Source organism: Taudactylus pleione, unplaced genomic scaffold (genome assembly GCF_031769625.1).
Source record: "Taudactylus pleione unplaced genomic scaffold, aTauple2 ptg000168l, whole genome shotgun sequence".
NCBI lineage: Eukaryota > Metazoa > Chordata > Amphibia > Anura > Myobatrachidae > Taudactylus > Taudactylus pleione.
The window spans coordinates 635242-648941 of NW_028284570.1; the positions used below are offsets into that span (position 1 = coordinate 635242).

Here is a 13700-nt window from a genome sequence, read left to right on the forward strand (position 1 = left end):
ACTGAGACATTAACAACACCTGCACCAACCACATCTGCATCTTCAACTGAGTCTACAACTGTAATAACAACTGAGACATTAACAACACCTGCAGCAACCACATCTGCATCTTCAGCTGAGTCTACAACTGTAATAACAACTGAGACATCAGTAACACCTGCAGCAGCCACATCTGCATCTTCAACTGTAATAACAACTGAGACATTAACAACACCCACAGCAACCACATCTACACCTTCAACTGAGTCTACAACTGTAATAACAACTAAGACATCAGGAACTACACCTGCAGCAACCACATCTGCATCTTCAACTGAGTCTACAACTGTATTAACAACTGAGACATTAACAACACCTGCAGCAACCACATCTGCATCTTCAGCTGAGTCTACAACTGTAATAACAACTGAGACATTAACAACACCTGCAGCAACCACATCTGCATCTTCAGCTGAGTCTACAACTGTAATAGCAACTGAGACATTAACAACACCTGCAACAACCACATCTGCATCTTCAGCTGAGTCTACCACTGTAATAACAACTGAGACATTAACAGCACCCACAGCAACCACATCTACACCTTCAACTGAGTCTACATCTGTAATAACTGAGACATCAGGAACAACACCTGCAGCAACCACATCTGCATCTTCAACTGAGTCTACAACTGTAATAACAACTGAGACATTAACAACACCTGCAGCAACCACATCTGCATCTTCAGCTGAGTCTACCACTGTAATAACAACTGAGACATTAACAACACCCACAGCAACCACATCTGCATCTTCAGCTGAGTCTACAACTGTAATAACAACTGAGACATCAGTAACAACACCTGCAGCAACCACATCTACATCTTCAACTGTAATAACAACTGAGACATTAACAACACCCACAGCAACCACATCTACACCTTCAACTGAGTCTACATCTGTAATAACTGAGACATCAAGAACAACACCTGCAGCAACCACATCTGCATCTTCAACTGAGTCTACAACTGTAATAACAACTGAGACATTAACAACACCCACAGCAACCACATCTACACCTTCAACTGAGTCTACAACTGTAATAACAACTGAGACATTAACAACACCTGCAGCAACCACATCTGCATCTTCAGCTGAGTCTACCACTGTAATAACAACTGAGACATTAACAACACCCACAGCAACCACATCTGCATCTTCAGCTGAGTCTACAACTGTAATAACAACTGAGACATTAACAGCACCCACAGCAACCACATCTACACCTTCAACTGAGTCTACATCTGTAATAACTGAGACATCAGGAACAACACCTGCAGCAATCACATCTGCATCTTCAGCTGAGTCTACCACTGTAATAACAACTGAGACATTAACAGCACCCACAGCAACCACATCTACACCTTCAACTGAGTCTACATCTGTAATAACTGAGACATCAGGAACAACACCTGCAGCAACCACATCTGCATCTTCAACTGAGTCTACAACTGTAATAACAACTGAGACATTAACAACACCCACAGCAACCACATATACACCTTCAACTGAGTCTACAACTGTAATAACAACTGAGACATTAACAACACCTGCAGCAACCACATCTGCATCTTCAGCTGAGTCTACCACTGTAATAACAACTGAGACATTAACAACACCCACAGCAACCACATCTGCATCTTCAGCTGAGTCTACAACTGTAATAACAACTGAGACATCAGTAACAACACCTGCAGCAACCACATCTGCATCTTCAACTGTAATAACAACTGAGACATTAACAACACCCACAGCAACCACATCTACACCTTCAACTGAGTCTACAACTGTAATAACAACTAAGACATCAGGAACTACACCTGCAGCAACCACATCTGCATCTTCAACTGAGTCTACAACTGTAATAACAACTGAGACATTAACAACACCTGCAGCAACCACATCTGCATCTTCAGCTGAGTCTACAACTGTAATAACAACTGAGACATTAACAACACCTGCAACAACCACATCTGCATCTTCAACTGAGTCTACAACTGTAATAGCAACTGAGACATTAACAACACCTGCAACAACCACATCTGCATCTTCAACTGAGTCTACAACTGTAATAGCAACTGAGACATTAACAACACCCACAGCAACCACATCTGCATCTTCAGCTGAGTCTACAACTGTAATAACTGAGACATCAGGAACAACACCTGCAGCAACCACATCTGCATCTTCAGCTGAGTCTACAACTGTAATAGCAACTGAGACATTAACAACACCTGCAGCAACCACATCTGCATCTTCAGCTGAGTCTACAACTGTAATAAGAACTGAGACATTAACAACACCCACAGCAACCACATCTACACATTCAACTGAGTCTACAACTGTAATAACTGAGACATCAGTAACAACACCTGCAGCAACCACAACTGCATCTTTAACTGAGTCTACAACTGTAATAACAACTGAGACATTAACAACACCTGCAGCAACCACATCTGCATCTTCAGCTGAGTCTACAACTGTAATAACATCTGAGACATTAACAACACCCACAGCAACCACATCTACACCTTCAACTGAGTCTACAACTGTTATAACTGAGACATCAGTATTAACACCTGCAGCAACCACATCTACATCTTCAACTGAGTCTACAACTGTAATAACAACTGAGACATTAACAACACCTGCAGCAACCACATCTGCATCTTCAACTGAGTCGACAACTGTAATAACAACTGAGACATTAACAACACCTGCAGCAACCACATCTGCATCTTCAGCTGAGTCGACAACTGTAATAACAACTGAGATATTAACAACACCTGCAGCAACCACATCTGCATCTTCAACTGAGTCTACAACTGTAATAACAACTGAGACATCAGTAACAACACCTGCAGCAACCACATCTGCATCTTCAACTGTAATAACAACTGAGACATTAACAACACCCACAGCAACCACATCTACACCTTCAACTGAGTCTACAACTGTAATAACAACTAAGACATCAGGAACTACACCTGCAGCAACCACATCTGCATCTTCAACTGAGTCTACAACTGTAATAACAACTGAGACATTAACAACACCTGCAGCAACCACATCTGCATCTTCAGCTGAGTCTACAACTGTAATAACAACTGAGACATTAACAACACCTGCAACAACCACATCTGCATCTTCAACTGAGTCTACAACTGTAATAGCAACTGAGACATTAACAACACCTGCAACAACCACATCTGCATCTTCAACTGAGTCTACAACTGTAATAGCAACTGAGACATTAACAACACCCACAGCAACCACATCTGCATCTTCAGCTGAGTCTACAACTGTAATAACTGAGACATCAGGAACAACACCTGCAGCAACCACATCTGCATCTTCAGCTGAGTCTACAACTGTAATAGCAACTGAGACATTAACAACACCTGCAGCAACCACATCTGCATCTTCAGCTGAGTCTACAACTGTAATAAGAACTGAGACATTAACAACACCCACAGCAACCACATCTACACATTCAACTGAGTCTACAACTGTAATAACTGAGACATCAGTAACAACACCTGCAGCAACCACAACTGCATCTTTAACTGAGTCTACAACTGTAATAACAACTGAGACATTAACAACACCTGCAGCAACCACATCTGCATCTTCAGCTGAGTCTACAACTGTAATAACATCTGAGACATTAACAACACCCACAGCAACCACATCTACACCTTCAACTGAGTCTACAACTGTTATAACTGAGACATCAGTATTAACACCTGCAGCAACCACATCTACATCTTCAACTGAGTCTACAACTGTAATAACAACTGAGACATTAACAACACCTGCAGCAACCACATCTGCATCTTCAACTGAGTCGACAACTGTAATAACAACTGAGACATTAACAACACCTGCAGCAACCACATCTGCATCTTCAGCTGAGTCGACAACTGTAATAACAACTGAGATATTAACAACACCTGCAGCAACCACATCTGCATCTTCAACTGAGTCTACAACTGTAATAACAACTGAGACATCAGTAACAACACCTGCAGCATCCACATCTGCATCTTTAACTGTAATAACAACTGATACATTAACAACACCAACAGCAACCACATCTGCACCTTCAGCTGAGTCTACAACTGTAATAACAACTGAGACATTAACAACACCCACAGCAACCACATCTACACCTTCAACTGAGTCTACAACTGTAATAACAACTGAGACATTAACAACACCTGCAGCAACCACATCTGCATCTTCAACTGAGTCTACAACTGTAATAACAACTGAGACATCAGTAACAACACCTGCAGCAACCACATCTGCATCTTCAACTGTAATAACAACTGAGACATTAACATCACCCACAGCAACCACATCTACACCTTCAACTGAGTCTACAACTGTAATAACTGAGACATCAGGAACAACACCTGCAGCAACCACATCTGCATCTTCAACTGAGTCTACAACTGTAATAACAACTGAGACATTAACAACACCTGCAGCAACCACATCTGCATCTTCAGCTGAGTCTACAACTGTAATAACAACTGAGACATTAACAACACCCACAGCAACCACATCTACACCTTCAACTGAGTCTACAACTGTAATAACTGAGACAACAGTAACAACACCTGCAGCAACCACATCTGCATATTTAACTGAGTCTACAAATGAATCTACAACATCAACACCTGAGTCTGCAACTAGGCCAGCATCAACACCTGAGTCTACAACAAGGCCAACATCAACACCTGAGTCTACAACTAGTCCAACAACAACACCTGAGTCTACAACTAGGCCAACAACAACAACACCTGAGTCAACACCATCTACTTCTCCAAAAAGAACTGAGAACTCTACTCAATCTGCTGCTCTAATAGCAACCAAAACCACAACATCAACACATGAGTCTACAACTAGACCAACAACAACACTTGAGTCTACAACTAGGCCAACAACAACACCTCAGTCTACAACTAGGCCAACATCAACACCTCAGTCTACAACTAGTCCAACAACAACACCTGAGTCTACAACTAGGCCAACAACAACACCTGAGTCAACACCATCTACTTCTCCAAAAACAACTGAGACCTCTACTCAATCTGCTGCTCTAATAGCAACCGAAACCACAACATCAACACCTGAGTCTACAACTAGGCCAACAACAACCCCTGAGTCTACAACTAGACCAACAACAACACCTGAGTCTACAACTAGGCCAACAACAACACCTGAGTCTACAACTAAGCCAACAACAACACCTGAGTCTACAACTAGGCCAACAACAACACCTGAGTCTACAACTAGGCCAACATCAACACCTGAGTCTACAACTAGGCCAACAACAACACCTGAGTCTACAACTAGGCCAACATCAACACTTGAATCTACAACTAGGCCAACATCAACACCTAAATCTGCAACTAGTCCAACATCAATACCTGAGTCAACACCATCTACTTCTCCAAAAACAACTGAGACCTCTACTCAATCTGCTGTTCTAATAGCAACTGAAACCACAACATCATCCACTACTCCAACAGCAACAACTACCACAACTCAATCTAGTCCTCTAAAAACAACATTGTCTCCTACTACAACAACAACAACAACTGGGACCACATCATCATCTACTTCACCATTAACAACTGAGACTACAACATCATCTACTACTCCAACAAGAACAACATCTCAGACCACACCATCGTCCACGTCACCTTTAACAACTAAGACCACAACTGAAGCTACTGATAAAATAATGACAAATGGGACCACAACATCTTCAACAGCAACTACTAAGCCAACATCATCTACTTGGACCAGCTCAGCTCCAGTATCAAACAGAACATTCAGTACTTCTAATAGTACTGGTGGCACCAGTAGTACGCGTTACTACACAGTTCCTGTATGGAATACAGCAAGTGAGTAATATTTAAAAACATCTCATGGATATTAAGTAAAAATGAAGTATTGCTGTTTTACCTATGTGTACTGTGTGTTCTATACTGTATTGCAAAGGATCAGTAATGCTGATGCTTTAATGCTGCAGACCTCAACCCACTTTAATATTGAGAATGAAGTGGAAGAGAACAGCAGTTGGAGAGATAAAGTCATCATGCGACCATGTAAATACTGTATATAGACAATATAGGATGAATACAGTTTCCACTCCCTAAACACAATATACACAAAGTTCCAGTGCCACCAGAAATGAAGGACACTAAGGCCCCAACTCAAATAGCCGTGGGTTCCATTACTGTGGGTTACCGCAGGTATAATAAACCAGCAGCCGCAACACTTTCCGATTCAATTAGTAGTCTACATTAAGTTAACGCAGGTCTCATTTGGAGTTAACGTGGCCTGGAATAGGTGAAAAGTTGGGAAAAATCTTAAAATTTTTTTAGGGTACACCCCTCCCAACGTGCTGTATAATCATGCACTTGGAGGCAATTGAATAGTGTAATTTGGCCAATAGTGACATAATTTTTCAGATGATTTTCTGTAAAAAGCTCAAAAAGGGTTGAATTATGTGAAATGTATTTTGGGGCGTTCAGAGGGGGAATTAGTTTTTGAACTTGCAGATGGAAGTTACAAATGTTTTTCCCAATATTTTTGAAACTAGCTTAATTTGGTGAAGAACACTTTGCTTAATTTCACATTTAACTGTTAATACAAAAAGAGGTAAAAATCAGCTATTTTACACCTCTTAAAAATTAATTAAAAAATAATTTGCTTATGGCCACTAATACCCTTCTATACTGAAATCAAATGTTATTTGCCATTTTTTGGGGATTCAGGGTAATTTCCCCAGATTCACTACCTATCGCAACTGTGATTACGCATGCAATCGTCCTATTGTTGTGTTCTGTGGATGCGTACGCATCGCATGCGCAAAGACTCCACTGCGATCGGGACTGCGATTGTAGTGACTATGCAGACCCATTGCAGAGTGATTGATAGGAACTACCGTTTGGGGGGTGGTGATGGGGGGGCTGGTCGGCGATATGCAGGTGTGCCAGTGCATTTGAATGCCGTTACAGGCATAAATTAGCCACTGCGATGCCATACGCAGCTTGTCCTTCCACTGCGTGCGATGAGGTTAGTAATTCCTGAGTAAGGTCAGAGCCTGTGTAAGTGTGTGTGAGGCTGTGATGGTACTCCATGTTACTGATGGTATCTCAGTCTTGTGTAATCACTGTGTGTGATGAGGTTAGTAATTCCTGAGTAAGGCCAGAGCCTGTGTAAGTGTGTGTGAGGCTGTGATGGTACTCCATGTTACTGATGGTTTCTCAGTCTTGTGTAATCACTGTGTGTGATGAGGTTAGTAATTCCTGAGTAAGGTCAGAGCCTGTGTAAGTGTGTGTGAGGCTGTGATGGTACTCCATGTTACTGATGGTATCTCAGTCTTGTGTAATCACTGTGTGTGATGAGGTTAGTAATTCCTGAGTAAGGTCAGAGCCTGTGTAAGTGTGTGTGAGGCTGTGATGGTACTCCATGTTACTGATGGTATCTCAGTCTTGTGTAATCACTGTGTGTGATGAGGTTAGTAATTCCTGAGTAAGGTCAGAGCCTGTGTAAGTGTGTGTGAGGCTGTGATGGTACTCCATGTTACTGATGGTATCTCAGTCTTGTGTAATCACTGTGTGTGATGAGGTTAGTAATTCCTGAGTAAGGTCAGAGCCTGTGTAAGTGTGTGTGAGGCTGTGATGGTACTCCATGTTACTGATGGTTTCTCAGTCTTGTGTAATCACTGCGTGTGATGAGGTTAGTGATACCTGAGTAATGTCAGAGCCTGTGTAAGTGTGTGTGAGGCTGTGATGGTACTCCATGTTACTGATGGTATCTCAGTCTTGTGTAATCACTGTGTGTGATGAGGTTAGTAATTTCTGAGTAAGGTCAGAGCCTGTGTAAGTGTGTGTGAGGCTGTGATGGTACTCCATGTTACTGATGGTCTCTCAGTCTTGTGTAGTCACTGTGTGTGATGAGGTTAGTAATTCCTGAGTAAGGTCAGAGCCTGTGTAAGTGTGTGTGAGGCTGTGATGGTACTCCATGTTACTGATGGTATCTCAGTCTTGTGTAATCACTGTGTGTGATGAGGTTAGTAATTCCTGAGTAAGGTCAGAGCCTGTGTAAGTGTGTGTGAGGCTGTGATGGTACTCCATGTTACTGATGGTATCTCAGTCTTGTGTAATCACTGTGTGTGATGAGGTTAGTAATTCCTGAGTAAGGTCAGAGCCTGTGTAAGTGTGTGTGAGGCTGTGATGGTACTCCATGTTACTGATGGTTTCTCAGTCTTGTGTAATCACTGCGTGTGATGAGGTTAGTGATACCTGAGTAATGTCAGAGCCTGTGTAAGTGTGTGTGAGGCTGTGATGGTACTCCATGTTACTGATGGTATCTCAGTCTTGTGTAATCACTGTGTGTGATGAGGTTAGTAATTTCTGAGTAAGGTCAGAGCCTGTGTAAGTGTGTGTGAGGCTGTGATGGTACTCCATGTTACTGATGGTCTCTCAGTCTTGTGTAGTCACTGTGTGTGATGAGGTTAGTAATTCCTGAGTAAGGTCAGAGCCTGTGTAAGTGTGTGTGAGGCTGTGATGGTACTCCATGTTACTGATGGTATCTCAGTCTTGTGTAATCACTGTGTGTGATGAGGTTAGTAATTCCTGAGTAAGGTCAGAGCCTGTGTAAGTGTGCGTGAGGCTGCCATGGTACTCCATGTTACTGATGGTTTCTCAGTCTTGCTAAGTATTACGGATATGTGTAAAGTAAAGGGGGCGTCCTTATGTAAGGCTGCGACAGCTTTGCGATGGCAGTGATTAGCATATTTTGCAGTGATCACAATATCGATCCTCACTGAATCAGGCCCATAGGCTGGAGTGCCCATGAATTATCCATTTGCATTTTAACAATGATGGCATTGCAGAGATGCTTGTGTGCGACTTTGCAATTCCATCCTCTGCTGAATCAGCCCCTTTGAGTACAACTGTAGTCTATGCAAATTCACTTTAATAACAATTGTTTGGGGAATGTTGGCCTGGAGTGAGCGTATTGTTGGTTTAACATAGTAGCCCCAAGGTCCATACTCGGGGCCTGACTAGCCTCCCCCCCCAAAGCCTAACCCTAACCATGCTATGCTGCCTAAACCTAACAATTCCCCCCCCCAGCGCAGGGGCGTATCTATAATGGGTTCAGAGTGTGCGGTGAACATGGGCTGTCAGATCCAGGGGGGCCAGCACCGCACACCTTGTAGCCATACATTGTATTACTTACCTCTCCGAAGTCCCGCATCGGGTCTCCCATCGCTGTTCAAATGGCGGAAAATGGCCACCGCGGCCATTTTCCCGGCATTTTGCGCATGCGCTGTGAGGGGATTGCAGGGAAAAAGGTGGCCGCGCCATTTACCCGGCGATCTGCACATGTGCAATAGACCCTGGGCACACTGTAGTGCCCAGAGTCTATTGATTCTGCGGTGGCCGGCCAGCCACATCAGTCGGCTGCTGGCCACCAGAGTGAGAGTAGGGGGCCCGTGTCGGGGGATGCACATGGGACTCCTACTCACTAAAGAAGCCCCTGCCCCAGTGGCTAACAGCTAAGACACCCCGGCTTACCTTAGTTCAGGATGGCGTCTGTCTTGATTCCGGCGTCGGAATTAAGATAGGCATCGGTATTTCGATGCCCATCTTTAGTCTCGTGTCGGGCTTGCAACATCGGGATTTTGACCGGCGGCATCCCGTCCACCGGTCTCCTAACTCCATCCCGTGAGATTTTTACTGAACAGGAGCAATGCGAGGACAATTACCCTTTTTGTAGATGTCTGGCAGCACTTAGCAGGGTAACAGGGTGGTTAGCATGCTGGAATAGAAATAGAGTCATTCTAGATTAGAATTAGGTATATAACATACTTACCGACTTTCCTGTCATCCTCTCCGGGAGCAGCTGGAAGGATACGCTGCTGTCAGCTTTAGGGGGCGGGGCCAGACTGAAGGTGCCATTCTGCCCCGCCCCATATTACGGGAAAAGTCTGTGATTTGCGGGTCTGGGAGGAGGGGGCTGGGCTAAATTAGGTGATTTGTGTAATTTAGCCCCGCCCTCTCCCTACAGACCTGCAAATTCCCCGTAAAATCTACCCATCCTGCCCACTTCACTAGGGTTGCTGCCCAAGCATCCGGGAGTGTGAGCAAGTATGGTATATAATTTAGCATAGTTTTCATATATGCAGGACTTGGTTTATACAGAATTCATGTATTGAATTGTATAAAATGGTTTATCATTAATAACAATATAACAATTTAATGCACACGATTCTGACAATATTATATTATGTTTATTTTATTTCATAGGTACTGTTGCTCTGAAAGTCAAAATGCAAAGTGCACGTTCCGTAGACACGAGCATATTGAATTTATTCATACAGCAGGTAATGTGTTTTATTACTCTATCATTTTGGCATAGCATATATAATACATTGGCATACAAGGTAGACCAAATAAATACAGACATGGATTTAGTATGTACAAGTGTGAGTAGTATATTTGGGAGTAGGGTAGGTGTGACGGTGTACCAGTGTGAGTAGTATAGGTAGGAGTAGGGTAGGTGTGAGGGTGTACCAGTGTGAGTTGTATAGGTAGGAGTAGGGTAGGTGTGAGGGTGTACCAGTGTGAGTAGTATAGGTAGGAGTAGGGTAGGTGTGAGGGTGTACCAGTGTGAGTAGTATAGGTGGGAGTAGGGTAGGTGTGAGGGTGTACCAGTGTGAGTAGTATAGGCAGGCGTAGGGTAGGTGTGAGGGTGTACCAGTGTGAGTAGTATAGGTGGGAGTAGGGTAGGTGTGAGGGTGTACCAGTGTGAGTAGTATAGGCGGGAGTAGGGTAGGTGTGAGGGTGTACCAGTGAGTAGTATAGGCGGGAGTAGGGTAGGTGTGAGGGTGTACCAGTGTGAGTAGTATAGGCGGGAGTAGGGGAGGTGTGAGGGTGTACCAGTGTGAGTAGTATAGGTGGGAGTAGGGTAGGTGTGAGGGTGTACCAGTGTGAGTAGTATAGGTGGGAGAAGGGTAGGTGTGAGGGTGTACCAGTGTGAGTAGTATAGGTGGGAGTAGGGTAGGTGTGAGGGTGTACCAGTGTGAGTAGTATAGGTGGGAGTAGGGTAGGTGTGAGGGTGTACCAGTGTGAGTAGTATAGGTGGGAGTAGGGGAGGTGTGAGGGTGTACCAGTGTGAGTAGTATAGGTGGGAGTAGGGTAGGTGTGAGGGTGTACCAGTGTGAGTAGTATAGGTGGGAGTAGGGTAGGTGTGAGGGTGTACCAGTGTGAGTAGTATAGGTGGGAGTAGGGTAGGTGTGAGGGTGTACCAGTGTGAGTAGTATAGGTAGGAGAAGGGTAGGTGTGAGGGTGTACCAGTGAGAGTAGTATAGGTGGGAGTAGGGGAGGTGTGAGGGTGTACCAGTGTGAGTAGTATAGGTAGGAGTAGGGTAGGTGTGAGGGTGTACCAGTGTGAGTAGTATAGGTGGGAGTAGGGGAGGTGTGAGGGTGTACCAGTGTGAGTAGTATAGGTGGGAGTAGGGTAGGTGTGAGGGTGTACCAGTGTGAGTAGTATAGGTGGGAGTAGGGGAGGTGTGAGGGTGTACCAGTGTGAGTAGTATAGGTGGGAGTAGGGTAGGAGTGAGGGTGTACCAGTGTGAGTAGTATAGGTAGGAGTAGGGTAGGTGTGAGGGTGTACCAGTGTGAGTAGTATAGGTAGGAGTAGGGTAGGTGTGAGGGTGTACCAGTGTGAGTAGTATAGGTGGGAGTAGGGGAGGTGTGAGGGTGTACCAGTGTGAGAAGTATAGGTGGGAGTAGGGGAGGTGTGAGGGTGTACCAGTGTGAGAAGTATAGGTGGGAGTAGGGGAGGTGTGAGGGTATACCAGTGTGAGTAGTATAGGTGGGAGTAGGGTAGGTGTGAGGGTGTACCAGTGTGAGTAGTATAGGTGGGAGTAGGGTAGGTGTGAGGGTGTACCAGTGTGAGTAGTATAGGTAGGAGTAGGGGAGGTGTGAGGGTGTACCAGTGTGAGTAGTATAGGTGGGAGTAGGGTAGGTGTGAGGGTGTACCAGTGTGAGTAGTATAGGTGGGAGTAGGGTAGGTGTGAGGGTGTACCAGTGTGAGTAGTATAGGTGGGAGTAGGGTAGGTGTGAGGGTGTACCAGTGTGAGTAGTATAGGTGGGAGAAGGGTAGGTGTGAGGGTGTACCAGTGAGAGTAGTATAGGTGGGAGTAGGGTAGGTGTGAGGGTGTACCAGTGTGAGTAGTATAGGTAGGAGTAGGGTAGGTGTGAGGGTGTACCAGTGTGAGTAGTATAGGTGGGAGTAGGGTAGGTGTGAGGGTGTACCAGTGTGAGTAGTATAGGTGGGAGTAGGGGAGGTGTGAGGGTGTACCAGTGTGAGTAGTATAGGTGGGAGTAGGGTAGGTGTGAGGGTGTACCAGTGTGAGTAGTATAGGTAGGAGTAGGGGAGGTGTGAGGGTGTACCAGTGTGAGTAGTATAGGTGGGAGTAGGGGAGGTGTGAGGGTGTACCAGTGTGAGTAGTATAGGTGGGAGTAGGGTAGGTGTGAGGGTGTACCAGTGTGAGTAGTATAGGTAGGAGTAGGGGAGGTGTGAGGGTGTACCAGTGTGAGTAGTATAGGTGGGAGTAGGGAAGGAGTGAGGGTGTACCAGTGTGAGTAGTATAGGTAGGAGTAGGGTAGGTGTGAGGGTGTACCAGTGTGAGTAGTATAGGTAGGAGTAGGGTAGGTGTGAGGGTGTACCAGTGTGAGTAGTATAGGTAGGAGTAGGGGAGGTGTGAGGGTGTACCAGTGTGAGAAGTATAGGTGGGAGTAGGGGAGGTGTGAGGGTGTACCAGTGTGAGAAGTATAGGTGGGAGTAGGGGAGGTGTGAGGGTATACCAGTGTGAGTAGTATAGGTGGGAGCAGGGTAGGTGTGAGGGTGTACCAGTGTGAGTAGTATAGGTGGGAGTAGGGTAGGTGTGAGGGTGTACCAGTGTGAGTAGTATAGGTGGGAGTAGGGTAGGTGTGAGGGTGTACCAGTGTGAGTAGTATAGGTGGGAGTAGGGTAGGTATTAGGGTGTACCAGTGTGAGTAGTACAGGTGGGAGTAGGGTAGGTGTGAGGGTGTACCAGTGAGAGTAGTATAGGTGGGAGTACGGGAGGTGTGAGGGTGTACCTGTGTGAGTAGTATAGGTGGGAGTAGAGTAGGTGTGAGGGTGTACCATTGTGAGTAGTATAGGTCATGCTTCGTTTTATTAAAACTTGCAACAAGTATAATAATAATAAATACATAAAATGTAAATAAATAATTACATAAAATCAAAAACTTAATAAAAAAGAAAAAAAAAATACATAATATTTCTTCATATTATACTTTTCCTAACCTAATACAAACACTTATCTACCTTCTACCTATATACAATCCACCATCTGCAAGGGAAAACTAAGCAAGGATTTAGAAACCACCTCAAGTATAAGGAAAATCATACATCAAACCCTAAACTATATTACCCATCACCACCAACACCTACAGGCAGATGTATGCAAACCTTTCCATAAAAGAAAACAAAATATAAAAAAAAAAGACATCTACAAGGGAGTGAAAAAAGAGAAAAGAAAACCCAAAGCTGGAATTGACAGAGACTGTCTGCCACCCACTC

At 44.4% G+C, this 13700-nt stretch overlaps 1 protein-coding gene across 1 annotated transcript in view; it reads left to right on the forward strand.

Annotated features, from left to right (window-relative positions):
- Positions 1-13700, forward strand: part of LOC148521393 (uncharacterized) — a 45853-nt gene that overhangs the window by 22417 nt on the left and 9736 nt on the right. Inside the window, exons 4-6 of the mRNA XM_088475225.1 lie at positions 1843-2037; positions 4048-5956; positions 10376-10452. Coding sequence (XP_088331351.1) covers positions 1843-2037; positions 4048-5956; positions 10376-10452 — 2181 coding nt within the window. The remainder of the gene's footprint in view (positions 1-1842; positions 2038-4047; positions 5957-10375; positions 10453-13700) is intronic.